We start from the raw sequence: 27,750 nt of genomic DNA on the forward strand, positions 1-27,750 counted from the left end.
GCAAAATACGTTCTTTGGCATCTCATAGCAGGAAAAACAACAGGTGTCATTGATAATAACATTAAAGATGACAGCATGCCAATTAGGTGAGCTCAGAGTATTGTGTGTGCTGGCTCACTAGTATGGCCTACTAGGACATTTAATGGATAGGAGCCATTGTTAACGAAATTTGTTTCACCTGTGCTTTTCCTGCTATGACAAGTCAAAATGTCTGCAGTAAAAAAGATCTACAGGGTTTTTAAATTTTTTTATTTAGTCTTTATTTAACCAGGTTTGTCCCATTGAAATCAAATATCTCTTTTACAAGGACGACCTGGCCAAAAACAGCAGCAAGACAGAGTTTCAACAGTTAGCATAAAGCACATAGATTTGAGTAAAATGACCAGATAAAACATTAACACACAGACAGCCTGGCCCGTAGGAGATATTGTGACATGTCACAGAAGGAAAATGAATGCAGCTGGTTTCCAGGTAGCTGCTTCAGTTTCAGGCTCCTGGTATTGTGCATGCTGGCTCACTGTTAAACTGTCATGGCTTATTGGGACACTTGAATACAGCAGAGCCATCGTTAATGCCATTAGTAAGAGCTGTGCTTAAAGCACCTACACATCCATGGCTCACCTCCCACAGGTATGCCTGATTAGACCCTGGGCTGGCTCACTTGTTCATTTTGTTGTCACCACCTGGCAGCTTATAACTTTATCATAATTATTAGTACATTAAGTCCTGTAATTTCCAACCTGAGGAGGGGTTGGTGGAAACACCTGTGAAAGAACACGTTTTAAAACAGAGCACAGTGTTGCAACATGGTACCAGAATTGGACAGGCATATTTGGACACAATACTGTCTTTGTCTTTTTGCCAGATGATAGGTGACGTCTGCACCTGAGAGTGTTGATCCGTACACGTTCCCAGTGTGTTTGTGTGTGTGTGTGTAATTTTGGCACAGCTTAGTCATGTGTTACCACAGAAGTGTTATTGCGTGAGATAGCTCCAGTAAGTTTATTTTCCACAAGAATTGTTTTGGTTGGCGCCGATACAGATATGCATGTGTAGACTAATCACTCAGCCAGGCGATCAGTGGGCATATCCTGGTATTGTCCTGCTGAGTGTGTTTGATGGTGTCAGTCTGCAGGCTCTGAGCTGTGGATGGAGTGATAGTCTGCCCTTTTTGACATAACCTGGTGAGGAGGAAGGGTCTTTAAGGAAAGCTAATGACAGCTGGGCGTTTCTTTGCTATAAAATAGATTCCACAGTGGTTGAGCGTTTCACCAACTTCTCAGTTTAGCCAATGTTTGACACAGACCACCACACTGCACCAGTATGCCTTGACTGTGTTGAGGTCTAGAAGTGCAACATTTGGATTCTCTGATTTTGGATTGTGTTTGCCTTTCCTTTGCAACTGTGTGGATTACCTGGAGTCATGGAGGTAGGACTCAGTACAGTTAGGAGAACTGAAGATAGAGCAATGTGATATTTAGATATAAGATGATGATACTGGTATAGGTATGGGTGGTGGTGATGATAATAGAGAGCATATTTAAATGTGTTTCAGGTGTGTATGAGGAGGTCCTTGCAAGGAATTTGGATTCTCCTGCATCTGACAGGTGAGTGTGACATCAGAGCAATTCTTTTTGGTGTTTGCACTCAAAAGTGACACTGTCTTATAGACTATTAATATGTTAAATGTTTAATATAAGATCCCTTCTTGTCCTACTTCTATACTCAGTTGCATATTCTTGCGTGTATGTCCAGCTTGCGTGGCAGGTATGACGGGGAGATGCAGTCTGTTCGGACGACACCACGTTCACACGTTTGATGGGGTTTTGTATGAGTTTCCCGGAGACTGCAGCTACCTGCTGGCTGGAGACTGCAGCCATCGCTCCTTCACACTGCTGGGTGAGTCACGCTCAGACAGTTCAATAAAGAAACAAACAGATTTGAATTCTAATAGCGTCTGATGCTCATCCAGTGCAGCTTGGTGGCTTTTGCATAGCTGCTGCCACAGGTTTGATTCTCACTTTAATGTGTGTACTAAAACCGTGTATGTGTTTGTACTGACAGTAGTTAATTTTCTGAAGATTCAAAGATTGTTATTGTTATTTCAGGCTGTTTTTCTCAGTCAAAGATTTGATAATTAATCTAATAATGAATGTGTGTTCAATCCACAGGTGATTTCATCAATGGCAAAAGAACTGGAGTCACTCTGTTTCTGGGGGATGCCTTTGAGCTGCACCTGTCTGTAGACGGACTGCTATCACAAGGAGAAACAAGGTTGAGTAATAGAATATTTAAGTTGTCATGCAAAAATCATAAATAATGTGTGTATTCATATTGACTTATTGCAGTTTGATTATGGAAAAACTTGATGTGTGTCTCCTTCTTTGCAGACTGTCTGTGCCCTATGCATCTCACTCTGTGTTTGTGGGCTCAGAGCTCGGCTTCTATAAGCTCTGGAGCGAGGAGTTTGGCTTCACCGTCACCATCGATAATGCAGCCAACATCGCCCTGACGCTGACCAAACACCATGCCAACCGCACCTGTGGCCTCTGTGGCAACTTCAACTCTGTGTCAGCTGATGAATACACCGCTCAAGAGGGTAAGATCATGCCTGCAAATGGGTAGAGTCAAAAAGTCTGCAAAAACTGTGTGCGTGTGTGGGATATGTGAGGACAGTTCATTATTACTGGAGTCTAGGAAATGATTTGAGTCACCAGCACTCAGCAACAGGAAGAGTAGCGGCTCAGTACAGGAAAAGATAACAAGGTAAAAGAAAGCAAGAGGAACAGTAGTGGTAGGATGAGATTAAGAACACATCTGTCAACTCGTTTATGTGTGTGTTTATGTGTGTTTTTAGGATTCCTAACAGAGGACAGTTATGATTTTGCAAATTCCTGGGCAGTGAAGGGGGCTGATCAGGCATGTCGACGTGTCTCAAAACCCAGCCAGTCCTGTAACACCACAAAACAGAGTTCAGCGGTGAGAGGACAGTTCACACACACACACACACACACGTACATGTGCATACATATATACATGTGTTTGGACACCTGTAAGGATGTGATTGCATTTTACATGTCTGCAAATCTAAAAAAGTACAGAAATCTCTCTTCATAATATAAAACCTTTTATTCAAAGAGGCAGCACAAATAAAGATAGACACACATTAATGCATCTGAGCCTTTGATGTAAAAGCATTTGGCATTTAAAGTGGCAGTAGGCAGTATATTTTTGGCATCATTGGGCAAAAATTCCATAATAACCTCTCAGCATATTGTAATTCAAGTGTTCTGAGAGAAAACTAGACTTCTGCAACTCCTCATGGCTCTGTTTTCAGACTTTAACAAATCTAGCTCGTGACGGGAGACTTTGACCAATCTCGCTCTCATAGACGGCAGCTGGACAGCAGACCTCAGATCAGCTCTTACTGCTTGTTTTCCTCCGGTCGGTAAAATCTTGCAGATGCCGTTAGGAGCACCGGAGGACACAGAGGCACATGATTTTTTTCAGGTTACCTGTTTAATGTACTACTGTCAGGATATAGCGACCGTTTTATAAAAATATATTTTTTTAATCATATTTGCTCCAATCTTGCCTACTTCAGCTGTAAAGGGTGTTATATTGACTGTGCAAAAAACCTCCAACTGCAGCTCACTTACACTTACTAACCCAGCATCTATGTCTCTCTCTGCATACAGTATTTTTATCCTGTCTGGTGTACCATCATTTGGACTTTATTACTGATAATTTGTGTGTTACAGTACATTAGTATTTTCTGGATTCTTTACTCCTCTATGACAGTTAACTGAATATCTTTGAGTTGTGGACAAACAAGACATTTGAGGACGTCATCTTGGGCTTTAGGAAACACTATTCGACATTTTCTGACATTTTATAGACCAAACAACTAATCGATGAATCGAGAGAAAAATCTAAAGACTAATCGACAATGATAATATTCGTTAGTTGCAGCCCTCATTAAAAAGGAACAGCTGGTAAACAAGCAGAGCTGGCGGTAGTGGTTGTGGGTGGACTTATATGAAAAAAAATCAGCCAGTTTTAGCAAGAACATTTAGTACCACAGGAACACCCACGTGTTATGAAACCAGTAAAGGCTACATGTTAGTGTGAGACATCGTATGTCATCTGCATGCCCTTCACTAACTGCGAGTCTGCTATATTTCCTGTGTCTCTGAAGGAAACAGGTGCTCTTTCAGTCTAACTGGGCTTCATGCAGTAACTCCCAAAGTCTGACTGAGAATATTAGTTTAAGAGCTTAAGATATCTTTATTGATATATCTGAGTATTTTCTTTAATAATTTCAACTGGTGCTGACTTTTATCTCTTTTTTTATGGTTTTCAAATCATCAAAATCCTGTTTTCATCATGATGACACAAGTAGCCTTAAAACCTGCCCACCAAATGTCATTTTTAGAAGCCTCTTATTTACCCGAGCTGACAAGACATGACAGCTCATGCATGAGAAGACAAGAATGTTTTTACAAGCAACTGTGGTCTTTTTGAAAAACGTTGTGGGTTACAAAAACCTCTAACGGCTAAAAGCAAACACAAATGGATGACTACGATATAAAAAACACTTTTCTTTTGTCTGAAATTATGGAATTCCCCTTCATTTAACCACATCGCTCCCTTGAACTTAACTTTGCGTGTGTGTGTGTGTTTAGATTTTGTCCAGCTGCAGTGTGTTGCAGACGTCTAGTGTGTTTCTGCACTGTGCCCACCTGGTTTCTCCTGAGGCCTTCCTGTTCCTGTGTCAGGAGGAGGCGTGTCACTGCAACCAGAGGGAAGAGGTGGACTGTTACTGTCCAATCCTGTTGGAGTACGCTCGCACCTGCCATGCCCACGGGATGCTCCTTCATGGCTGGCTGGAGGAGAGCCAGTGCTGTAAGTTTGACAGTCAGGAAGAAGCTATGAAATCCCAATTAATTATCTAAATGTGTGTGTGTGTGTTTTGTGTGTTCAGTCCCCAAGTGTCCAATTGGGATGCAGTACAGTGAATGCACCAAGTCCTGCTCTACAACCTGCCACAGTCTCAACATCCAGGAGGTCTGCAAGGAAGAGTGTGTGGATGGCTGTACATGCCCTGGTAATCTCCCACTCACTATATCTCCCCTCATTCACTCTCTAATACTAGTAGTTTGTAACATGGTGTGTGTACTTGTTTCTCAGTGGGTAAGGTTTTGGATGGTAATCGCTGTGTGGAGGTATCTCAGTGCTCCTGTGTGCACATGGGACGACATTTCCCTCCAGGATCCACCATCTCTCAGGAATGCAACACCTGGTGAGTGAGGGAGCAATATGCATGTATAATTACACAGAAATACTGCTATATAAAAACACATTGCTTCCTCACTAAAGGGGAGACACCACAGATGAATCGGGTAAAAAATGTCACTGATATCACCATGAAACTTCCCCAGTTGATTATTTACATTAAGATAATTATTATTTGTATTACAAGTTATCTGAAAATGTATGTTTGAATATGCAAATGATGCATTATCTTTGTAAGTGTTACCTAAGTGGAGTCTGAAAACGGCCTTTAAAGATATATGTATTGTAAAGTTCCATACATTTTACAAGACACTACAGGTGAATAAGGGGGAAAAAACTGACAGATATCACCATGAACCTTCCCCAGTTGATTACTGACATTAAGACAATTATTATTTGTCTTACATGTACAATTTTTCTGAGATATGATGTTTAAATATGCAATTGAGGCATTATCTAATGGTAACTTGGTGAATTTAGAAGAAATCTACAGACACAAATAGACAAAGTGTAGTAAAATAAATACCTAAATGTGTATTTTGTATGTTTTCTTTCCACTAGTCTGAAAAGAGACGAACAAAATAGTCCCAAATCTCAAAATTGACCATTTTTTGCCTGGAGTGTCTCCCCTAATTTGTCTCTTTCCTGCAGTGTGTGCCGTCATGGTTCCTGGGAATGCACCAATGAAGGCTGCCCTGGTGAGAGAGATGTACAGTAGTAGTCAATGCACTGACTTACACAATCTACTGGTAAATAAAGTATTTGTTTTCTGTGTGTAGGTGAGTGCTTGGTGGTGGGCCAGTCGCACTTCAAGACCTTTGACAACAAGTTCTTCACCTTCACTGGTCACTGTCAGTATCTGCTGGCGAGAGACTGCACAGAGAGCGGGTTTTCTGTCATTATTGAGAACGTACAGGTAATGTTTGTTTTTTAATATGTTTTTTCCGTCACTTTCCTGCCACCAGCTGCTCGGTCGTCTACAGTATTTTGGCTGTTGTTGGTATTGTGTTTCAGTGTGCAGATGATCAGGATGCTGTGTGCACACGCTCAGTGACACTCAGCCTGTCATCTCTGGAGGACATGACAGTGAAGCTGAAGCACGGAGGAATTGTGTCTGTCAACAGCATGGACATCCAGACCCCGATGCATCATGGTATGCTATATTGGCAGAATGGTGGATCAAATCTACATTTTATAGTCCCTCTAAGCATATTATATATGGTTTTATATTTACTAATAATAATATTTATTGTGCACAAATGTGGAAATTTAGTAAATTTAGTAAATTAGTAAATCACAATAAATAGCACAACATGCTCAGTACAGACGACAATAATGGACATGGTCCCAGTGTTTACAAATTTAATTTATAATAAGGCCTGAAGTAGATCTGAGATATGGAAATATTGCACTTCAACCTATTATATTCTGAAGAGGTCAAAACATTGACTCAAAAATATAACAAAATATCCAGAAGTTAGAAGACATTCAATCAACACCAGCATACAGTATAAACATCAAATATAGATGAATGATTTTGAATGTGTCGACCTCATTTCTTGAGGATTTTGTGATCATTATTATCAGCACAATAATCTTAGTTATTGGAAGGACTGATAATTGTTTACATCGTCGTTGTATTGAATTCAACAAGTCAGTTCCCTGTGTGTGCAATGTTACAGGTCGTCTGCATATCCAGAGATCTGTGCAGTCTTCTGTGCGTGTAAAGTTTGGAGATGACCTTCGTCTAGACTGGGATGGGAGAGGCCGTGTGCTTTTAAAGGTAGAACAATTTTAATGGAAATATTTTTTTTTTTTGGTAATGGTACATATGTGAAAAGATTAGCAAACAACTGTACTGAATTCTATCCACCTCCCCAGTTGGGACCACGATGGGCAGGGCAGACTTGCGGCCTCTGCGGTAACTTTAATGGTAACCAAGGTGATGACTTCTTGTCCGAATCTGGTCTGGTTGAGGCGGGTCCTCAGGCGTTCGGCCAGTCGTGGAGGATCAACGGAGACTGTGAATCCACCCACAAACATGAGAGTGATCCATGTGCCATTAACCCCAAAAGAGGTATACACGCCCATATAGAAGCACACGCACACAAATCACCACAAAATATTAACCCCTTGCTGCACCTCTCAGTGCGTTTTGCAGAAGAGGCGTGTTTGGTGATGATGTCAGACGTGTTCAGTGCGTGCCACTATCTGGTGAACCCGGGTCCGTTCCAGCGCTTCTGTCGTTATGATGTGTGTGCGTGTGTGGACGGGGAGGAGTGCCTCTGCTCCGCGCTGTCGGCCTACGCAGCCGCCTGCACTGCCAGAGGAGTGTTGCTCAGCTGGAGGTCTCCCTCACTCTGCGGTAACTCTCACACTCAACTCATTTACAGCTGATCACTCACATGCACATACACTAGTAAACATACAAACCATACAAACCATTGTAGAGCAAATGCAAATGGCAATAATAATCTGTGTTAGCCATAATTTTAGTAGGTGAAGATCAGGATATCAGCACCACATATACATTTGAATGCCATCAAGAGTACAATAACAATCGTTACAAACAACAAAGATCTATCATAATTCCACAGACAGGAAAGGAGGGTACACTATTTCTTACAGAAGAAAACACGGTTTATAGATGACCTTTTATGTCTTTTTGCCTTTTTCCCTTTCCTTTAGTGCGTTATGTAGTTTTTTGTGCATGTAAAAGGTCTGCAAAGTTACAAAGCCCACGCAAAAGGGAGTTATTCTCCCCCACAGAAACACTACTCCTGAACTGACTGAAACGCCTTGATTGAAGTCCAGCCTTTTCTTCCGTAATGTAGTGATGTCACCAAGTAACACATTTGCGTATACCTGTCTAGCGGCTAGTTAGAGCGGAGCTGGAGTTGAATCCAAAGAGTTCAGTTCGGTTGATCAATCACAACAGTGGGCCAGCTGACCAATCAGAGCAGACAGTACTTTTTGGGAGGGGCAGGAGCTCAAACAGGGCGTTTCAGACAGAGGGTGAAAAGTGGTGCTGCAGCACAGCCGGTATGAGAAAAATAAAGCGTTTTTTGAGCATTAAAGCATTTAAACATGTTCTAGTAGAAACCCAAAATACAAGTATGAACCTGAAAATGAGCACGATAGGTCCTCTTTAACTGAGAATAGATCCCTAACCCGACCCTGATTTGGTTTTGTCAGAGCTGGAGTGCACCGGAGGCCAGGTGTATGAGGCCTGTGGGAGTGTGTGCGAGCGGACGTGCCGTGCTCTGTCTGGCGCTGAGGCAGGATGTAAGGGGGAGAGGGAGTGTGAGGAGGGCTGTTTTTGTCCGGCTGGAAAGTACCTGAGCGACTCCGGAGAATGCGTGACCGCCGACCTGTGCACCTGCCTGCACGATGGACAGCTTTACCAGCCTAATGATGTCTACGCGGATCACAACAGCATCTGGTCAGTGACTGTGCATGTGTGTATTCAGAGACTATGCTAATGCATATTGCGTTTCATAGATAACACTTTTTGTGTGTTTTTTCTTGTGTGTGTGTAGCTACTGTGAGAATGGCTCCATGCGCTGTAGCTCCCCTGAAATGAGTACTTTACTGTCTGACCTCTTCTATGACGATGACCTGGCACCATCCAGAGGTACAATCTCAATATTTTACAGGAGCACTATTGAATGTTCATGTGTTTCTTGACTTGAATAATCCACTATTTGACCATTTGTATTTACCATGCTTACTTGAATGCAGTGAACACCTGGCTCAGTGCAGGATGTCTCTGTTCTGATCAAGTTAAACTGCTTTATTATCTTTTCTGAGTTCCTAATTTGCATTGCATTTTAGGAACTGATCACCGAAACGTCAAAATAAATGTATGATTGCAAGTTGGACAGTGCGCCGGAGTTTGTTTTGCAACTTTTTAGTCCCTCTCCTATGCAGATGTCTCATGAAATAGATGTGTGAAGTGTCCTTCCGTTCTGAGGAACTGATCACCAACTTCATGAAACCCAACTACATATTGGTTTTTGTTTCTGCGTATGCAGAGCGCCGGTCAGCCCAGTGCCCTCCGCCACTCGTCCGTACAGAGTGTGATGCAGAAGAAAAAGGCCTTGAGTGTGCCAGAACCTGCCAGAATCTGGATCTTCCCTGTGTCAGCCTGGCCTGCATCCCCGGCTGCCTCTGTCCACCTGGCACAGTAGGTTGTGTGTTATCTTTGTGTTGTCAATAAAGCAACAAACATCTAACATAGAACACGCTGATTGATTAGCGGATTGATTTCAGGTACGTCACCGCAGAGACTGCATTGCACCGGAACGGTGTCCCTGTTACCATAACAACAGGCCATATGCATCGGGACAGAGCATCTCTGTGGACTGCAACACCTGGTAGAATGATTGTTTGCATACATGGTGATGAAGGGGAATACCTGCAATGTGCTCGCTTAACTCTTGTTCTCTTTTATTTACAGTGTGTGTGAGAACAGGAAGTGGCGCTGCACGGAGAAGGTGTGCGATGGTGTGTGCCGCACTGTGGGGGAGGGGCATTACGTCACTTTTGATGGGTTCAAATACTCCTTCCCTGGCCTCTGCCAATATGTCCTGGTCCAGGTAAGAGACAGAGAGATCCAAAAAGAGCTCCAGGGTGGATTGCACAGCACAGTGCACGGGTGCAAAAACAGAAAAATGCAACATTCATTTAATCTCTCAATTCTTTCCCTACTTTTGGCTTTTTCTACTTTCACCACCAATAGGATATGTGTAACGGAGACGAGGGTTCATTCCGAGTGCTGGTGGAGAACGAGGCCTGTGGAATTGTGGGACATCGCTGTGCAAAAGCCATCACGATCTTCTATGAGGGAGGGTTGATTTTAATGCAACATGGAGAGGTAACACTCACAAACACACACATATCCATACCAGTGTGCTACCTCCAAGGTCTGAGAAGTAAAGTCAACATGGAAGTGCCTTAAACTTGCATTCATTCTAATAGCCAGCAGGGGGCGACTTTCACAGTGTGTTTTCAGTTCATATTCAGTATTCGGTTGTACTTAGCTCCACCCTCTCGTGTCACTTCTGGCTGCAAATAATCAACATGGTGGCGGCCAAAATGCCAAACTCGACGCTTCAAAACGGAAGGCCACAAACCAGTGGGTGACGTAACGGTGACTACGTCCACTTGTTATATACAGTCTTTGACCCATACCACCTCACACACACACATGTAGTAAGTTATACGATTCAATGTGTCATGCACACAAAGTTTCCAGCCCATATGATCATAAAAACACCAAATACTGCTGCAGTGGTGAAACATCAGACATCAGACATGAACATAACTTACATTACCCAATAAAGGTTCCCTTCCTAAAATGCAACTCAAGTTTGTTTTTATAATCATAAAACCAGAAGGAATCATCAGAAATGAAGAACATTTTACTAAAAAGAAGTGTAGCCCTTAAATCATCATATAAGAAACAGTAAAAGATGAAATGGGCTTAGTCTTCAATCTCAGCTAAATCATACAGCAAACAAAGACTTTTCTCTTCAGGGAGACCATTAAACCTGTCTGTATCTATAGTTAGTAGTAGTAGTTTTTTACATGAAAAGGTATGTTTGTAATATAGGTATGTAAATGTACTGTACAGTAGCCAGGAGGATGTGCACAACTAGAACTAGATATCTGATGAGTCACATGTGAGCAAGGAGCATGTTAGATAAACATAGTGAAGTGTTGAATATATCACTCTAATTCAGGAACAAACAGCATGGTGCCTTTTGCATAACTTGTATATAAAAACCATAAAAGAATTGTAATTTGTAAAGCAGCAAACTTTATCAGACACAACCAAAGGTCAGATGTCAGATGTTAGATTCCTAAGTTATGTTCTGCTTTACTCAAACAATCTGAGAATTGCCTGAGTCTTGCAACCAAACTTCTCAGACTTGACCTGTGAGTATATTCATCCACGGTTGTCATCTTTCTCTCTCGTAGGTGAAGATGAAGAGGCCGGTGCTACAAAGCTCACAGGTGGAGATTGTGCACTCGGGTCAGTTTTACACCGTGCTGCTGGGGAAACACATCTCCCTCAGCTGGGACAAGGGAACTCGCCTCCTGGTTCACATCTCAGCCACATACCGGGTACTTATGAATTAAAACACTGCCTTTGACTGATGGACCTTGTTGGTTATATTTACATTATTTTATATTAAACATGTCCTTTTTGTTGCATCCATTTTAGGGCCGGGTGTGCGGTCTGTGTGGTAACTTTGATGGGAACGTCAACAATGACTTGGTGAGCAGTAACAACCAGCTGGAGGTGGACTCCTCACACTTTGGGAACTCCTGGAAGGTTATTCCCAGCTGTGCCGATGTAACACAGGTAAAGTCTGGTCTTAGATTAAAGGGTCGGTTCGCTCAAATTAAACAATAACATATTTCCTCTCTAGCTTTGGTTTCAGGACAATTTAACTCCAGCTCTTTTAATATGACTGGCTTAGATCTGGAGCACTTAGGACCATGGATTTTGTTGTTTGTGGGCAAGTATAAGTACCAGATGGGCTGTCAATGGGGCAGACTACATGTTTACTGTGATGGATTACCTGCCTCAGGCAAGTCTGTGCAAACTGAGTGTTGTACCATAGTGACTAAAAACCAATGGCTGCCTGGAAGGCTTCAAATCAACCTTAAAATGTAAATTTTGCTTTGGAAAATGGTTTGCCATCATGTATTTATTTTTTTATTTTATTTTTTACTGTTGATTCATGTATTTATTTATACATTTTTAATCAATAGCAATAATATTACAAATCAAGAATGGGATAATAACAATGATTCTGACAATGTAACTATCGCATATAACATATTCAACAGAGAAATGTAACAGTAATTAAACTATTTAACAAAGAATAATAAAATATCTATTTTTTTGTAAAAGCAAACAATTAGAAATACATCCACTTATTAAACAATATTTAGAAAGGCACATCCTGGGCAATGAGTTCTTATATGTTATAACAAAAGGTGATATAACTCAATAGATTCAGTAGATTTATGGCTTTCATGTTTTTCTTTTTACAAATTTCAGTGATTTGACAAAATATTTTATTTCATTAATAAACACAATAGAATCAGGCTTTCTGTTGTTTCACTTACATATATGGGTATGATGCTTCCCCATTAGAAGTGCTGTATTAATTAGAGAAGAAATGTGATAGTTAAGATGTTCATTTTGCCATCATGTAAAGTATGGATGATTTCAATGAGTTAATGTTCTGAAAAATACAAAAGCACTTGTTTGATTTGTAAATTACTAACTATTGCATTTCTAGTACAGGATAAGATGTAGATACTGTCACACTAAATTTGTGTGTGTTCTTGTGTGTATAGATCCCCGCACCTTGCAGTGACAACATTGTCAAGCTGGTGACAGTGGAGCAGTCGTGTCGTGTAATCACCGGTCCTCTCTTTAAGGCATGCAACAGCCAGGTGAGTTTAATTACAGACACACTCAATATCCCACAACACCATGTGCATTGTGAGGCTCATTGCTCTTGGTCCTCTCTTAACATGTCCCTGTGTGTCTTTAGGTGGATGCAGAGCCATACATAGAGATGTGTGTGGAGGCAGCGTGCTCTTGTCCGTCAGTGGGCGACTGTGCGTGTTTCTGTGATGTCATCGCGGCCTACGCTCAGGCCTGTTCAGAGAGGGGTGTATCCATCAGCTGGAGATCCAACGATCTTTGCCGTGAGTGAAGAATTTCTCCATCCACATTTATAATTTCATCATGTTATTTTCTGGCTGAAGTATACTTTATTATCAGGAAAATACATTAGGCTGCTCGATTAAGCTAAACCAGTTAACTGTGTCCTCTAAGATGTCAAAATCAAGTGGCTAGAAAAATTAAAATAAAAATAAAATCCTAATTAAAGATTTTTTTCGGAGACACAAATCATCTTCCATGTAGCTCTTCTCCTTTTTGTATACAACTTAACAAGATACCACAATCACAACACCACCACGTTTCAATACTGCTATTGTTCTCCCACGTGACACCTTTTGTGTTATTAACTTTAGTTAACACTTTTGTAGTTCCTCTATCTAAATGGGAAGTTAGTTAAATTTATTTTGGGGTTTTAATTCTAGCATCAGGTTCTTGTTTTTCACTCAGATGAGGATCTATTCTCTGATAACAGAAGGGATGTTCTAAAAATCTACTCTTAATGTTATAGTTAAGAAAGTTAACTTGTTTTTCTGCATTTCTGAATTCTTTATTATGCAGGTCACAGATAATATTTATCTTGAAGAAAAGGACCTATATTTTAAGGATTGGTCAAAAGCAGAGGCCAAATTTTGTTACACGGTTAACCCATTTGTGCCCAAAGACTATATGATAAGGAAAAATGCAACATTTGTTATAATCGGTCAAAAGTCTTGAAATTTGTTACGGACATACAAGTATCTAATAGTACAAATTTGAAATCTTTAGATCACATGAAAAATTACACTTTTATTAATAGTCAAAGTCAGGATTTTTGAAAAATTAGGAAAAACGCTAACAGTTTATTTTAAGAGTTTATTAAATGTTTTCCATATGAAATATTTTTTACACTGCATATGTGTGCATATCTTTGATATTATTAGTTCATAGATACCAAGTACTTGATTGTGGTCCTTGTAGTTTCATTTTCTTATCATACTATATGTAGTCTTTGGGCGCATAGGACTACTGTTTTTTCCAAAAATATAAAAAAATATTATATTTTAAAAAATATAATTACAATCTATTGCAAATGCAGTAGTCCCATGTGTCCAAAGAATACGTATGATAAGAAAAACTCACTTCTCAGCCAAACGGTTTGACCGATTTTTTTAATTTCTTCACATTTGTGCATAGGCAAGCTCAGAGAACACTTTTAAAAATAAAAAAATTCAGATTTGAGCACAAATGGGTTAATAAAGTAGTGTATAATTTAACTTTTTTTTCCTTAGCCATGAGCTGTGAGGAACTGAACCCCAGGAGCCCAGGTGTAGGGGAGGAGTTATGCCAGTGGAGGTATAACACTTGTGGCCCTGCCTGTTCGATCACCTGCCAGCACCCAGATCCCCTCCACTGTTCGCTCGAATGTGTGGAAGGTTGCCATGCCAACTGCCCCCCAGGTGTCAAAAATACTCACCGGACATACAACACTTCCAGATGCAAAACATTTGAGCATGCAAAATCTAAAAACAGTATAGATATAATTGTACATGTTTGTGTATACATGTGCAAATAGTGTAGGTGAATTTACCTTTTTTTTTTTCCTTAGGCCAACTACTGGACGAGGTGGCCATGCGTTGTGTTGATCCCTCTCAGTGTCAGGTGTGTATCCATGAGGGTCAAAGAATTTCCCACGGCAACAAGGTCATCCTGAACCACGACGACCCTGACCACTGCAAGATATGGTAATACTGCATTAGAACACTCAGCAACAAGTCTCTAATGCTTTGTAATTTGATTCTTTGCACATTTTGAGATGCTTTGTTTTTCTTTTCTGAAGTCACTGTGACAACAACACGCTGAGCTGTGAAGTCTGTGCCTCCTCCGCCATATTCACCACTCCCACACCGACACCTGCCTATTCCACCTTCACGACCCTGCCCTTCACCACCTTGATGCCCGAGGGCACGTGTGACCGCGCCATGGATCTGGCATTCCTACTGGATGGTTCAGAAGCCCTGAGCGAGGACGAGTTTCAGGCAACCAAAGAGTACATACTGGGAGTGGTTGAACGATTCCGCATGGGCTCGGCTCACACTCGAGCCACGGTGCTGCTTTACCACTCTGGAGTCAAAACATACGACCTGCAGGTAGATAACCATATGTAGTGCACACGTGTGGCACAGCAAAATGTGTATTCTTGCACAAATATGCAGCATTCTGTGGAATAATACTTTATTGGTCATTCAGATTTAGCCCTGAAATAAGCTGCTTTGTTGACTCATGAAAACTGAATGTCATCGTAAAGGCCTGGTTGCTTGATCTTCCCGCTTTTCTCTCTCATTTTATGCCTGTAGGTTCAGAAGTGGCTGTTTAAGAAGACCGTGCGTGAGCTGCATTACACAGGAGGAGATGCGGCCTTCTTGGATGAGGCCGTCAAGTATCTGGTATACAACATCTATGACAAGAACAAGCGTGACCATGCTGGCCGCGTTGCCATCATCATGACTGCCAGTGCCAACCCTCGCCCCGTCCGTAGCCTCGTCAAGATGCTCCGCAGGAAAGCCATCACCACCCTGACGGTGGCGCTGGGTCCCGGGGTAGACATGGGGCAGATTAATGACATCACCAAGGCCAACCCAGAAAACAGGGCCTATGTGCTGAGCAGCACAGGTGAGCTGCCTGATCGTCTGTTAGAGCTGTCAGATTACCTCTGCACCTTGGGGCTGGAGCCTGAGGTGGAGAAACCTCCACCGCCAAAACCCACTAAAGCGCAGCAGGACACGACCACCACAACACGGGCTCCTCTTCTGGAGCCCAACCCCACACAACACCTCCCCAACACGCCTACGTCCACCGCCACCACATCGCCATCTTCCACCCCTCCGTTCACAGAGGTGACATTCATCGTGGAAGGCTCCGATGCAGTCGGCAAGGACAACTTTAACAAGTCGCTCCTCTTCCTGGAGGAAGTTATCTCTCAGCTGACGGAGCAGGAGGAGTTCATTCGTATCACTGTGATCCAGTACTCCGTAACGGTCACTGTGGAGATACGTCGGTGGGAGCTGAGGCGGCAGAGGACGCTGCTGATACAGCGACTGAGGGAGATACGATGGAGGGGTGGAAGTAAGACAAACACGGGCACTGCTATCACTCAGACTTTTCAAGAAATGGTTACGGTCCAGCCTTCACGCGGCCCCACCCCTCCTCAGCTGGTCTTCCTCGTGACAGAAAACCCACCCACTGACACAGTGATACGCCCGCCATCTACGAGCACCCACACACAAGTGTATCCCATTGGTGTTGGACAAAAAGTACATGAGTTTGACTTGCTGCCATTCAGCTCCCCTCAACGTCCGCTGTTTGTTGATGACTACAGTCATCTGACAACCCTGGTACACCGTGTAGTCAATATCACACGCTCCACAGTCAGGCCACGCTCTCCTACACTGCCACCCCTGGTCGTCCCAACGCTCGCCAGCCTGCCACCTTCAGGTACAGAACACACACTCATTTCAGTCATTCAGTCCACAAGGAGCCACTAGCCTGTGTATTAATCTGTGAGCCGTATCTTTGCACAGTGCCGTGTAAGAAGCCTGTGGATGTGTTGTTCCTGCTGAAGGCTGGAGAGGAGCGTGAGGACATGAAGACGTTTGTCAAAGCTTTCATCAATAGTGCTGACATAGGTAGGTGTGACACGGCCCTTAAATGCCCTACTATACCTTTAATGTAATGTGAACTGCATTTCACTGATGTGTATGTAGTTCTACCTGTTTTCAATGATATTTCAAGAGAATAAGAAGGGGAGCTGTGATTTTTGCCGCTAGAAAATTATATTATTAGTCAGATCATAAGTGGTTTAACAGAAGTTTGGATAATTACCCAGTGTTGTGTGGTCACCCAGTGTTTTCTAGTAATTTATTTAGATTATGGGACACCAGTGAGGGACACAGAGGAGAGGAGACAACAACAACCACAACATTAAGACACATCAAGTGTTTGCATTCATGTGTGATGGGTACATGATTGGGTTGATTTTTAGCCGTGATTTCATCTTGAATTTAAAATCAGCAAGGCTGCAGCACTCTCTTATATAAGTTGGTACTGAGCTCCAAAAAGTTTGTTGCTCTCATAGAGAAACTATATTTACTACTAATGCTCATTCAACAAACCATATTGTCCCTCCTCTGCATTGCTACAGTGATTTGACTTGTTTGTGTGTGCAGGGCTGAATGGCACTCAGGTGAGTGTGGTTCAGTATGGAGACACCAACACAGCAGAGCTCACCTGGAAGGATGAACAGAGCAAATCCCACCTCCTGAACTTGGTGGAGAGAATACCAAGCAGGACCACTGCCGCCCCCGCACTAGGTAATGGATACGTAAACTAATATATGTGCACACACATCAAAGCAGACACACGCTCACTGCTGCTGTTGTCTGTCTGCAGGTTCTGCGCTGCGATTCGCTGTGCAGACGTCCATCTCGTCAGTCAGCGGCGGAAGAGTCGGCGTAGCCAAGGCTGTGGTGATGCTGGTGACTGACAAATCAGCTGATGATGTCAAAGAAGCAGCTAACGAGGCACTGGCAGCAGGTAATTAAGTCTTTTATAGTCTGATTAACATGTGATACATCAGTCTGTGGTGTAGTTTCACTGATGAGAGTCTCTTCCCTCAGGTGTGTCAGTGTTCCCCATCGGGGTGGGACCAAACTATGACAGGAGTGAGCTTGGCGTACTCGGTCACCACGGCAACCAAGACAACACTCTGCACTTGAACAGCATGGATCAATTACTGATGTTGCTGACTCTGGACCATGGTTACATAGAGAGAATCTGCAGAGGTGCTCACAAACACATACACACACACACACACATACGGTTACATTTTTCTAGGTAAAAACGATTAATCTAATAAGTAATTTAATAATAATACATTATAATGCTGGTGATAATGATGGTATTGGTTATTTGCTTTGGTTCTCAGCTGGTCCACCAGGACTGTGTGTTGATGATGATGGAAATGAAAGAAAGGTGAGTAACGTCTACTGTGGTTGAATACAAATACGAGCAGCGCAGCGACCTTTTTACAGCCATTACTTGTAATGAATTGTCTGTTCATGTGTTTCAGCCTGGCGAGTCATGGCTGCTGGAGGACGGCTGCCACTCTCTCCTGTGCCACCCCAGCGGGGCTGTGACGGTACAAAACCACAAAGTCAGCTGTGACAGACTGGAGCCGCCGGCCTGCAGGAACAACATGCCACCTGTCAGAGTCCAGGAGACCTGTGGCTGCCACTGGGAATGCCCTTGTATGTACATCACAAGAGGATTAAATAGCTTCTGAAGTCTCTAGCGTCACATTTAATGCGTCTATATTAAGTGCACATCATTTCCCACGTGGGCTGTTAACAATGAGTTGCATTGCAGTCTATTTATACCGACTGTTAACGGATCACATGTTTCTGGCTCCTGTACAGTCACTCTCTTCTTCCTCCTGCCTGCTGTGTGTTGACAGGTATGTGCATGGGCAGCTCCACCAATCATGTGGTGAGGTTTGATGGTTTGGCGCTCAGGCTGGATGGGGAGGGTGTGTGCTCCTACACACTTCTCACAGTCAGCAAAGGCATCAGTGAAGGGTCAGAGGTCAAACTCCACAGTGGGCCTTGTCAGGACTCAGCGAATTACAACCAGGTCTGCATGAAAGCCATGGAGGTGACCCATGGACCCCACAAACTGCTGCTGAAGGACGATATGACGGTAAGCTGGGTGTGTTGCCTCCACACTGAAACATTATACGTGAGTCTATGAAGGGTTATTTACTGACTGTGTGTTTGTTCGAGCAGGCAATGATTGATGGGGAAGAACTTGCGCTGCCGTGGCGGTTCGCTGGTTTAGAGCTGGTGCGTTATGGAGGAGTGATGCTGCAGCTGAAGTCAGACCACGGCTACGTCCTGACGTTCACTCCTCAGAGCAACGAGTTTACCATCACACTGCTCAGCTCCACCACAGGCTACACCGCTGGACTCTGCGGTAACATAAATGAGGACACATTTATTCATAAGTGTAAAATAAGTCAGCCCTGTTTGTCTCTCTTCATTTTCTTCTAGCTAGGGCTGGGCGATATGGCCATCTTCTATCACAATATAGGTCATTTCATAACTCGATAACGATCTTCTATAACGATATAGTATGTAATACAGAGTAATCAGATTAAGATTAATAGTTTGATTTAATTTTGATCAGATTTTCTGAGAAATTTTTGTTAGTATTTTCTTGTTATTATCAATTTAGATGGCTTAATTGTGTATCACAATATCTCGATATATGATTTTATCATGACACGATTCCATTGATTGAAAGACGATAAATTATCATATTGAATTATCGACCAGCCCGACTTCTAGCGCAACTGTAACACTGTCTCCCTCTGACCTTCTGATCTCTCTCTGTATCTTTTTCCAGGTGCCTGTGGGGAGGAGAAGTTGAATGTCCTATCTTTACGTAATGGCAGCTCGACCGCTGACCAGGCAGGCTTCATCTCAGACTGGACCGTGGCTGTAGATGACGGTGTGTGTCTGCCAAAGCGGAGGGCAGTGTGTGTGCATGGAGCAGTGATGGGATGTCAGGCCCTACGCTCTGAGGTGTTTGAACCGTGCCACGCGCATATTCCTGTCCAGGTGTTCCTTGCCAAGTGTGAGGAGCAGGCATGTGAGGAGTCAGACGTGTGTGAGCTGATTTCTGCCTACGCACGCCTCTGTAGACAGAGAGGTGTATGTGTGCAATGGAGGAGCCCCCACCTCTGCCGTAAGTTAGTTTTTGATATGTGGATGTGTAGATGTTTAACACCCAGCCTGAGCCTAAACCTGAACTTTAGCCTGATGTGTGTGTTACAGCGTTACAGTGTCCCAGCTCCATGGAGTATGATGCATGTCGGACAGGGTGTGTAGAGGACTGTCGTAGCATACAGGCGTTGCCAAGCGACTGGTCGGTTGCCAGGGGTAACGAGTCATCCTGTATGGACACACCTACCGAGGGCTGTTTCTGTACTGGAGTGACGGTTTTGCATCACGGACAGTGTGTATCACCAGAAGCATGTAGGCAGTGTGTTGACCAGCATGGACGCAAGTATACGGTGAGAAAAATGTGACTGAATGTGTGAAGGAATGATGCAAATCAACTTCTTAATTACAGAAACACATCCTGATATAGCTGGATGGGGCAACCGTTGAGGTGTTCACCGTTAAAGTGTGCCGTGAGCGCCCTCTAGTGTTTATTTCTAATATAACCAATGCAAATTGAACATGGTTTGATTTGTTTGTACAGTACATGCAGAGTTGGGTACCAGATGAGAACCCATGTTTGATTTGCATGTGTTTGGACCAACAACACATCAACTGCACTGCCCGGCCCTGCAATGATGTCAAAGGCAAGCACCCCTCCTGCTACTGCTGCTCATGCTCCTACAGAAGTATCTGGTATTGCCCTGTTGCATTGTGGGTTTAGATGAAACACTTTAATAATGAATCATCTGTATGTATGTGTGTGTAGCTCCGGTATGTGGACCCTGTGAGATCCTGAGAGAGAAGAGAGAGTCTAAGTGCTGCCCAGAGTTCGAGTGTGGTATGTAAAAAAAACGCTATGTAGCATTATTACAACGTTTCTATTTCCAGATCCAGTATTATAGTAGCTTCATCAAAGAGAGCAGCAAGAACAGACCTGTCAGTGTTCAATATAATATAAGATAGCACTTTCTATGACGCCCATGTCTATAATGCATTATTAACATACGTATAATGCCTTATAATCTGCTTATAGCACTGTATAATTATAGTTATAAGCACTATTTATACTATATTATAACAATAATCATAACACATTTTGCAATGACTTGTAAGGACAGGTGTCATAATACTTGTGTTATAATTCCCATAGTTGTAATACATTATAATCATTTTATAATACATTATAGTCACGGTTATAATGCATTATAATTAGGACTGTCAATCTTTTAAAATATTAATCATGATTAATCGCATGATTGTCCACAGTTAATTGCGATTAATCGCAAAATAATCACACATTTTTTATCTGTTCAAAATGTACCATAAAGGGAGATTTGTCAAGTATTTAATACTTTTATCAATCTTTGGACAAGTATGCTTGCTTTATGCAAATGTATGTATATATTTATTATTGGATATCAATTAACAACACAAAACCAGAAACCCTCACAGGTACTGCATTAAGCATAAAAAATATGCTCAAATCATAACATGGCAAACTGCAGCCCAACAGGCAACAACAGCTGTCAGTGTGTCAGTGTGCTGACTTGACTATGACTTGCCCCAAACTGCATGTGATTATCATAAAGTGGGCATGTCTTTAAAGGGGAGACTCATGGGTACCCATTTTCATTCACATATCTTGAGGTCAGAGGTCAAGGGACCCCTTTGAAAATGGCCATGCCCGTTTTTCCTCGCCAAAATTTAGCACAAGTTTGCAGCATTATTTAGCCTCCTTCACGACGAGCTAGTATGACATGGTTGGTACCAATGGATTAAAAATTGCAAGTTACGTTAATTCATTAAAGAAATCAGTTGCGTTAAAACACGTTATTATCATGTTAACTTTGACAGCCCTAATTATAATGTGATTATTCTAAGTGGTCATTGTTTGCTTTAAGTAAAGTGAAAGAAATATCATTAAATCTATGCAAGAACAATACACACAAAAAATCAGTGAGTGACCAACAATTATGATACTTGAGTCATTATAAAATGCTTTATAATGTGTTATGATTATTGTTATAAATCATTATGAATATTTATGAGTGCTTAATTATACAGTGCTATTAGCAGATTATAAGTATGTTTATAATGCATTATAGACATGGGCGTTATAGAACGGGCTACCCAATATAATACACTGTATGTGTGTGTAACTAGGTCTGATTTGCACCTAGAAGAGATATTTGAAGATTGGTGCTGAAGTTGAACGCCAGAATATATTGCTCACACATTATTGCTATTGAGAAATTATTAAACCTCTACCACCTTTATGTTGAAAAGCTAATTAAAGAAATGATAATAAAATCATTAATTGAAATTTGGCTAAACATTTTTCAGTGCTTTGTATTTATCAGGCATTTGCATCTCCGAGTGTATATCTCATCCAGCTGCAACAGACTGTCTGACTCTGTGACTTTTCAGTGTGTGATCTGGTGACGTGTGACCCGCCTGAAGTGCCCCGCTGTGAGGACGGTCAGGTTGCAGTTCTGAAAAACCCCGGGGAATGTCAACCTACACACGAGTGCGGTACGCCATCTACACATTCTTTGTGATGTTTGAGCTCGGCTTTTCTCAGGCACACGTACAGACATGAAAGAGAGCACACATCCATGTGATCTTTTTTTTTCCTCTTCATCTCGTTTCCCTCTCGCAGTCTGCAAAAAGGAAGAGTGTGCTCTTCAAGCTCCCCCCGCTTGTCCCGCACATCGCAAACTGTCAGTGAAAAACACAAAGTGCTGCGACGTGTTTGAATGTGCGTGCAACTGCCAGAGCTCCACCCGCACCTGCCCTGCAGGGTTCATCACATCCTCCTCTACCAATGACTGTGACTGCACAGAAACCAACTGTCTGCCAGACAAGGTGTGTGTGTGTGTGTGTGTGTGTTTGTTCAAATGCATCAGTTTCCATTTCTGTGCTGTTACTGTTTCAACTATTTTATTATTGTGTGTCTCTCCAGGTGTGTGTGGTTGGTGGTGTGGTTCACCCAGTGGGGAGTGAATGGGAGAAAGGGTGCGAGAAGTGCAGTTGCAGCCAGCTACAGGACAAAGACACATCACTACACACTGCTCAGTGTACGCCGCCTGTGTGTGATCGAACCTGCCCTCAGGTGAGACACATACACACCGAACATACACGTTTGCATTATGCTTCTATAACCATGAATCCTTATGCGTTGATTATACATTTCAGGGCTCCGCATACACTCCATCACAAGGAGAGTGCTGCGGGAAGTGCACACCGAACAGCTGTGTGGAGTCGGCGGGAGAGATGAGAGGGGACACAATGGTTGGGCGAAAACTCAGACGTGTACGTAAATCATACATGTCTGGTTAATATAGGCAACCATTTTTTAGTAATTATTATTTATTAATTATGTTGTAATTGTCAAAAGCACTCATTGTAGTGTGTAATGTGTAGCATTTCATATACAGCTTAAAGGAATAATTTGGGTGTTTTGAAGTGGGGTTGTATGAGGTACTTATCCATAGTTAGTGTATTACCTACAGTAGATGACGGTCGGCACGCCCTTAGTTTGGAGAAGCACGCAGGAGTTACGGCACGGAAGCAAAGCAATGTACTGCTGTGGACGGGGCCAGCAGCAAAACGTGTTTTAGCCACCTAAAAGAAAGGCCCACATAAAAAAAATCAGTTTAAGTGTACGCTATATTTAGAATATTTTTGCCACTTTACCTTGCTGTCAGACAGCCCTTGCAGACGGGGAACCTAAACCATTGTATCCATCTATGCTCTTGCCAAAGCCACCAGACTCCATTGAAAAAAACAGTAATTTTACCTCGCAAAACACAGGAGTTGCTGGTCTACCGCTGCCTTGATCAGTTATTTTGTTTGTGTTATTGCGTGACTTTGGTTAGTTCAGATTCACCAAAGTCACACAATGACTTTGGTGACAGTCACAGTTCCCTGTCGGAAACATAGACTGTATAGCTGTCTCACAGCAAGGTAAACCGGCGAATATATTCTAAAACAGCGTACACTTAAACTGATATTGATTTTTGTAGATGAGCTTTTCTTTTAGGTGCTGAAATATGTTTTGTTGCCGGCCCCGTCCACAGCAGTTCATTGATTTGCTTCCGTGCGTTAACTCCTGCGTGCTTCTCCAAACTGGAGAATACACTGACTATGGATAAGGACCTCATGCAACCCCACTTCAAAACACCCAAACTATCCCATTAATGTATTTTTTTAAATAACAATCACTGCTTAGGCAATATATTTCTGGCTATTGTCAATGGATTGGACCTTATTTGATTTTAATCTAATCTCTGTGTGTGTTTATAGTTGGGAGAGGTATGGCAGTCTCCACGTGATAAATGTGTGTTGCATCAGTGTGTGAAAGTGAAAGACGAGGTGTTCATCTCCTCAACAAACGTCAGCTGCTCTGTTATGGACACTCCGTCCTGCCCGCTGGGAACGCAGTTACGCTGCGACACCCAGGACTGCTGCCCCCGCTGCCACTGCGGTAAACACACAGTCACACGCAAAAGGAAAACATGAACAGCCACACCATTTGGTACATTTTGGCCTTATGAGTTAGCAGGCATGATTTCCATGATTTCAAATGCCTGAATCATCAAGCTTTCACTCTACTAACTTTCCGTTTAGTCATATACACACACTATATACTGAGTTGCAGTCTCAGTGTCTGTCCAGCAGATGGCTCTCTCACATTACTGTCATCCCAGAGCCGGTTATCCTCTTTTGACCTTACAAAGCCCGGGGTTTAATGAATGGCAGCTAAATTATTTGTGCTTCTCTCCACAGCTCCTATGGATGCCTGTGTCCACAACAACACTGTGATAGGAGTAAGTTGTGCAGAAAACTCTTCTTTCATATCAGAACATTTTAAACAGTTCCTTCAGTGCTGTGTGTGTGTTTGTGCAGGCAGGGGACAAGCTGATGGTGGACGTGTGCACACACTGTGAGTGTACGGTGGTGGACGGAGCCGTGAGAAATTACAAACTGTCCTGCAGGACAATCCGTTGTCCCACTTGCCCCATGGTAACCCATCATTATTTTTTTATTATCACCATTATCATTTGTCATCATTATCATCATCATCATCATCATCATCATCATCATCATGACTAACCAATGAATTCAAACGTCCATCATTTTCATCAAAGATTTTCTAATCCGCTGACCACATTCCCACCGTACTCATCATTAAATTGCGGCCAAACGGTCAGTTTCCGTGATTCACTCCCGTTCACAGAGGTAAATGGTGAATTATTTATCTGCACAGGCACATTTATGTCTTTGTATTTACAGTAATGCCCTTCATCCTATGTGAACTAACGGGCAGTACTAACCACAATGTTTTCAGGGATACACTCTGCAGAAGGAGGAAGATGCTTGCTGTGGTCGATGTGTTGCCACTGCCTGTTTCCTACAAAGGCCAGATGGGAAACTGATCAGTCTGCAGGTTGGTGCTTAGCAGAAAAGACGACGCCTCGCTCATGAGCCCTGCCACACGCAGAATGCAGACATACATGCTCATACAGACTCATTTGCTGTTGCAAAGATGTTGACGTTTATATATTTGTATACTATACATTCCCTGCTGTCAGCTAATATACTATACTATAGTATATTTTGCTATGCTATGCTATACCACGCTATATTATACAATACTATAATAAATTATACTAAATTATACTATATTATACGATACTGTAGTAAATTATACTATACTATACTATACTATACTATACTATACTATACTATAATATGCTATACTATGCGATTCCACACTATACTACGCTATACTACACTATATACTATTTTATACTATACTATGCTATTCCACACTTTATTATACTATGCAATACTATACTATGTTATAATATACTATGCTATATTATACTATGCTATGCTATGCTATACTATACTATACTATACTATACTATTCCACACTATACTATACTATACTATACTATGCTATATACTATACTGTTCCACACTATACTATAATAAACTATACTATACTATACTATACTATACTATACTATACTATTCCACACTATACTATACTATGCTATATACTATACTGTTCCACACTATACTATAATAAACTATACTATACTATACTATACTATACTGTACTATACTATACTATTCCACACTATGCTATACTATGCTTTACTATATTACACACTACACTACTATACTATACTATACCATACTATACTATACTATTCCACACTTTGCTATACTATGCTATACTGTATTATACACTACACTACACTACTATACTATACTATACTATACTATACTATGCCATATTATACTATACTTGTTCCTTGGATCAATAGCGTACTGTTGCCAAAATAACAAAACAAACATGGTCTAATAAAGTTTGTCTATATTAGAAATGTAATATTTTGTCTTCATTCATTTACTTTAAAATGGAGACAACAGCTTTTCAGCAGCATACATAAATACCGATGTACGCGTGTGTGTGTGTGTGTGTGTGTGTGTGTGTGTGTGTCTGTCTCCCTCCAGGTGAACACCACTAGTGAGGACGGTTGCAACCTGTATAGCTGTGGTGTAAACGATAAAGGGGCTCTTGTCTTGAAAACCAGAGTGAACACCTGCCCTCCTTTTGACCGCCAAACGTGCCTGGACCAGGGGGTACGACCGCGACACAAACTGCCCTCCATCCAGCTCCCAATATTCTCACTCCTGAACCTCTGTATCTGTCACAGATATGTATTCATTTCTTTCTCTCCTGTTTGTTTTCAGGGGAAAGTCAGCCAGATTGGAACAACCTGCTGTGAGATGTGTAAGTAGAGCTGTGCCCTCTGCAAGACTGGTACTCTATTTTAAAGAAAATCTGGACGCTCTGATTTTAATAAGAGTGTGTGTGTGCATGTGTGTAGGTACGGAGCCAGAGTGTCGGAGGACAGTAGGAACGCTTAACTACATCAAAGTGGATGATTGCCAATCAGAGCAGCAGATAGAAATGCACTATTGTGAGGTAAGAGACACACACACACACAAGATGATTAATACTTTTTCCCCCTAGGATTAGCAAAGTTCAGTGAAATCCTACTGTAACACCGTCCCTCACCATCCCACCCTTTCTGTCTCTCCCTGCGGTGTTGTCCATCCGTCCATCTGTCTGTCTGTCTATCAGGGCAAATGTCGCAGTAAGTCCATATACTCTCTGGAGAGGGCTGCTGTGGAGCAGGAGTGTGTGTGCTGTTCTGCTGTGGAGACGGAGCCTCTCAGTGTCCCCGTCCTGTGTGCCAACGGGACTCGTAGCCACCAGACTGTCCTGTCTGTCACTGCGTGTGACTGTCTGTCCAAACACTGCACCTAGAGAGAGAGAGAGATAGTGAGAGAGAGTTTATAAATGTAAACAGTGTGTGTGTATCCAAGTAAAATATACCCATATAAAAAATAACACCAATAACAATAAAACAAACCTGCCAGTTTCTGTAAGCACTACTTTTTGTTGTCTGCGTTGTGTGTAATCTGAATTGAAATGTATGGGTTTGTAGAGATTGATGATTGTTGTTTAGATGTTTGAATAGTTTAAAAGTGATAACGGATATTCTTTTTCATCTGGTTTCTGAGATTAGCTAGGAATTTGAAATACCAAAAGTTGATCAATATTGAATCAATTTATCACATTTTAATCAAGTAAACATACAAAAATACCAGAAGTGGAACATAACTAAGTACAGTAACTTTGACGTACTTGTACTTTACTTAAGTATTTTCATTTCATGTTACTTTACACTTCCAATCCGCTACAATTCAGTGGGAAATATTGTACGTTTTAACTTTTTCTGCACTTTTATGAGTACTTTTGCTTTGGACACTTTACGTACATTTTGCTAATAATACATACTTTTATTTAGATTACATTTTCAATGCAGGGTTTTTTATTTGTAATGAAGTATTTTTTATATAGCAGTATTATTACTTTTTATTATCCTTTTTAGCAGAGGATCTGCC

At 41.9% G+C, this 27,750-nt stretch overlaps 1 protein-coding gene across 2 annotated transcripts; it reads left to right on the forward strand.

Annotated features, from left to right (window-relative positions):
- Window positions 1-1,262: 1,262 nt before the first annotated feature.
- Window positions 1,263-27,237, forward strand: vwf (von Willebrand factor). Of its 2 annotated transcripts, XM_037767739.1 has the most exons (53): window positions 1,266-1,429; window positions 1,556-1,607; window positions 1,756-1,899; window positions 2,172-2,274; window positions 2,391-2,599; window positions 2,858-2,979; window positions 4,686-4,905; window positions 4,985-5,107; window positions 5,191-5,302; window positions 5,947-5,993; window positions 6,075-6,211; window positions 6,310-6,448; window positions 6,978-7,078; window positions 7,177-7,372; window positions 7,445-7,660; window positions 8,491-8,737; window positions 8,835-8,929; window positions 9,330-9,481; window positions 9,568-9,671; window positions 9,755-9,893; window positions 10,037-10,171; window positions 11,278-11,424; window positions 11,525-11,665; window positions 12,673-12,771; window positions 12,873-13,029; window positions 14,275-14,442; window positions 14,592-14,727; window positions 14,823-15,132; window positions 15,340-16,477; window positions 16,564-16,668; window positions 17,209-17,352; window positions 17,432-17,575; window positions 17,659-17,823; window positions 17,967-18,013; window positions 18,111-18,288; window positions 18,495-18,736; window positions 18,823-19,009; window positions 19,442-19,783; window positions 19,873-20,111; window positions 20,303-20,405; window positions 20,528-20,599; window positions 22,189-22,293; window positions 22,421-22,626; window positions 22,724-22,873; window positions 22,957-23,073; window positions 24,067-24,247; window positions 24,550-24,590; window positions 24,670-24,786; window positions 25,112-25,210; window positions 26,290-26,418; window positions 26,530-26,569; window positions 26,667-26,764; window positions 26,924-27,237. In XM_037767739.1, the coding sequence occupies exons 1-53, from the start codon at window positions 1,424-1,426 to the stop codon at window positions 27,107-27,109; spliced, it is 8,532 nt and encodes a 2,843-aa protein (XP_037623667.1). In that variant the 5' UTR covers window positions 1,266-1,423; the 3' UTR covers window positions 27,110-27,237. The 2 variants fall into 2 exon arrangements, 1 of the variants encoding a protein (XP_037623667.1); XR_005206640.1 differs by lacking the exons at window positions 26,530-26,569; window positions 26,667-26,764; window positions 26,924-27,237 and adding an exon at window positions 24,912-25,002 and having other exon boundaries at window positions 1,263-1,429; window positions 26,290-26,331.
- The last annotated feature ends 513 nt before the right edge of the window (window positions 27,238-27,750 follow it).

This window comes from Sebastes umbrosus, chromosome 4, assembly GCF_015220745.1.
Source record: "Sebastes umbrosus isolate fSebUmb1 chromosome 4, fSebUmb1.pri, whole genome shotgun sequence".
In the NCBI taxonomy this organism is placed as follows: Eukaryota; Metazoa; Chordata; class Actinopteri; order Perciformes; family Sebastidae; genus Sebastes; species Sebastes umbrosus.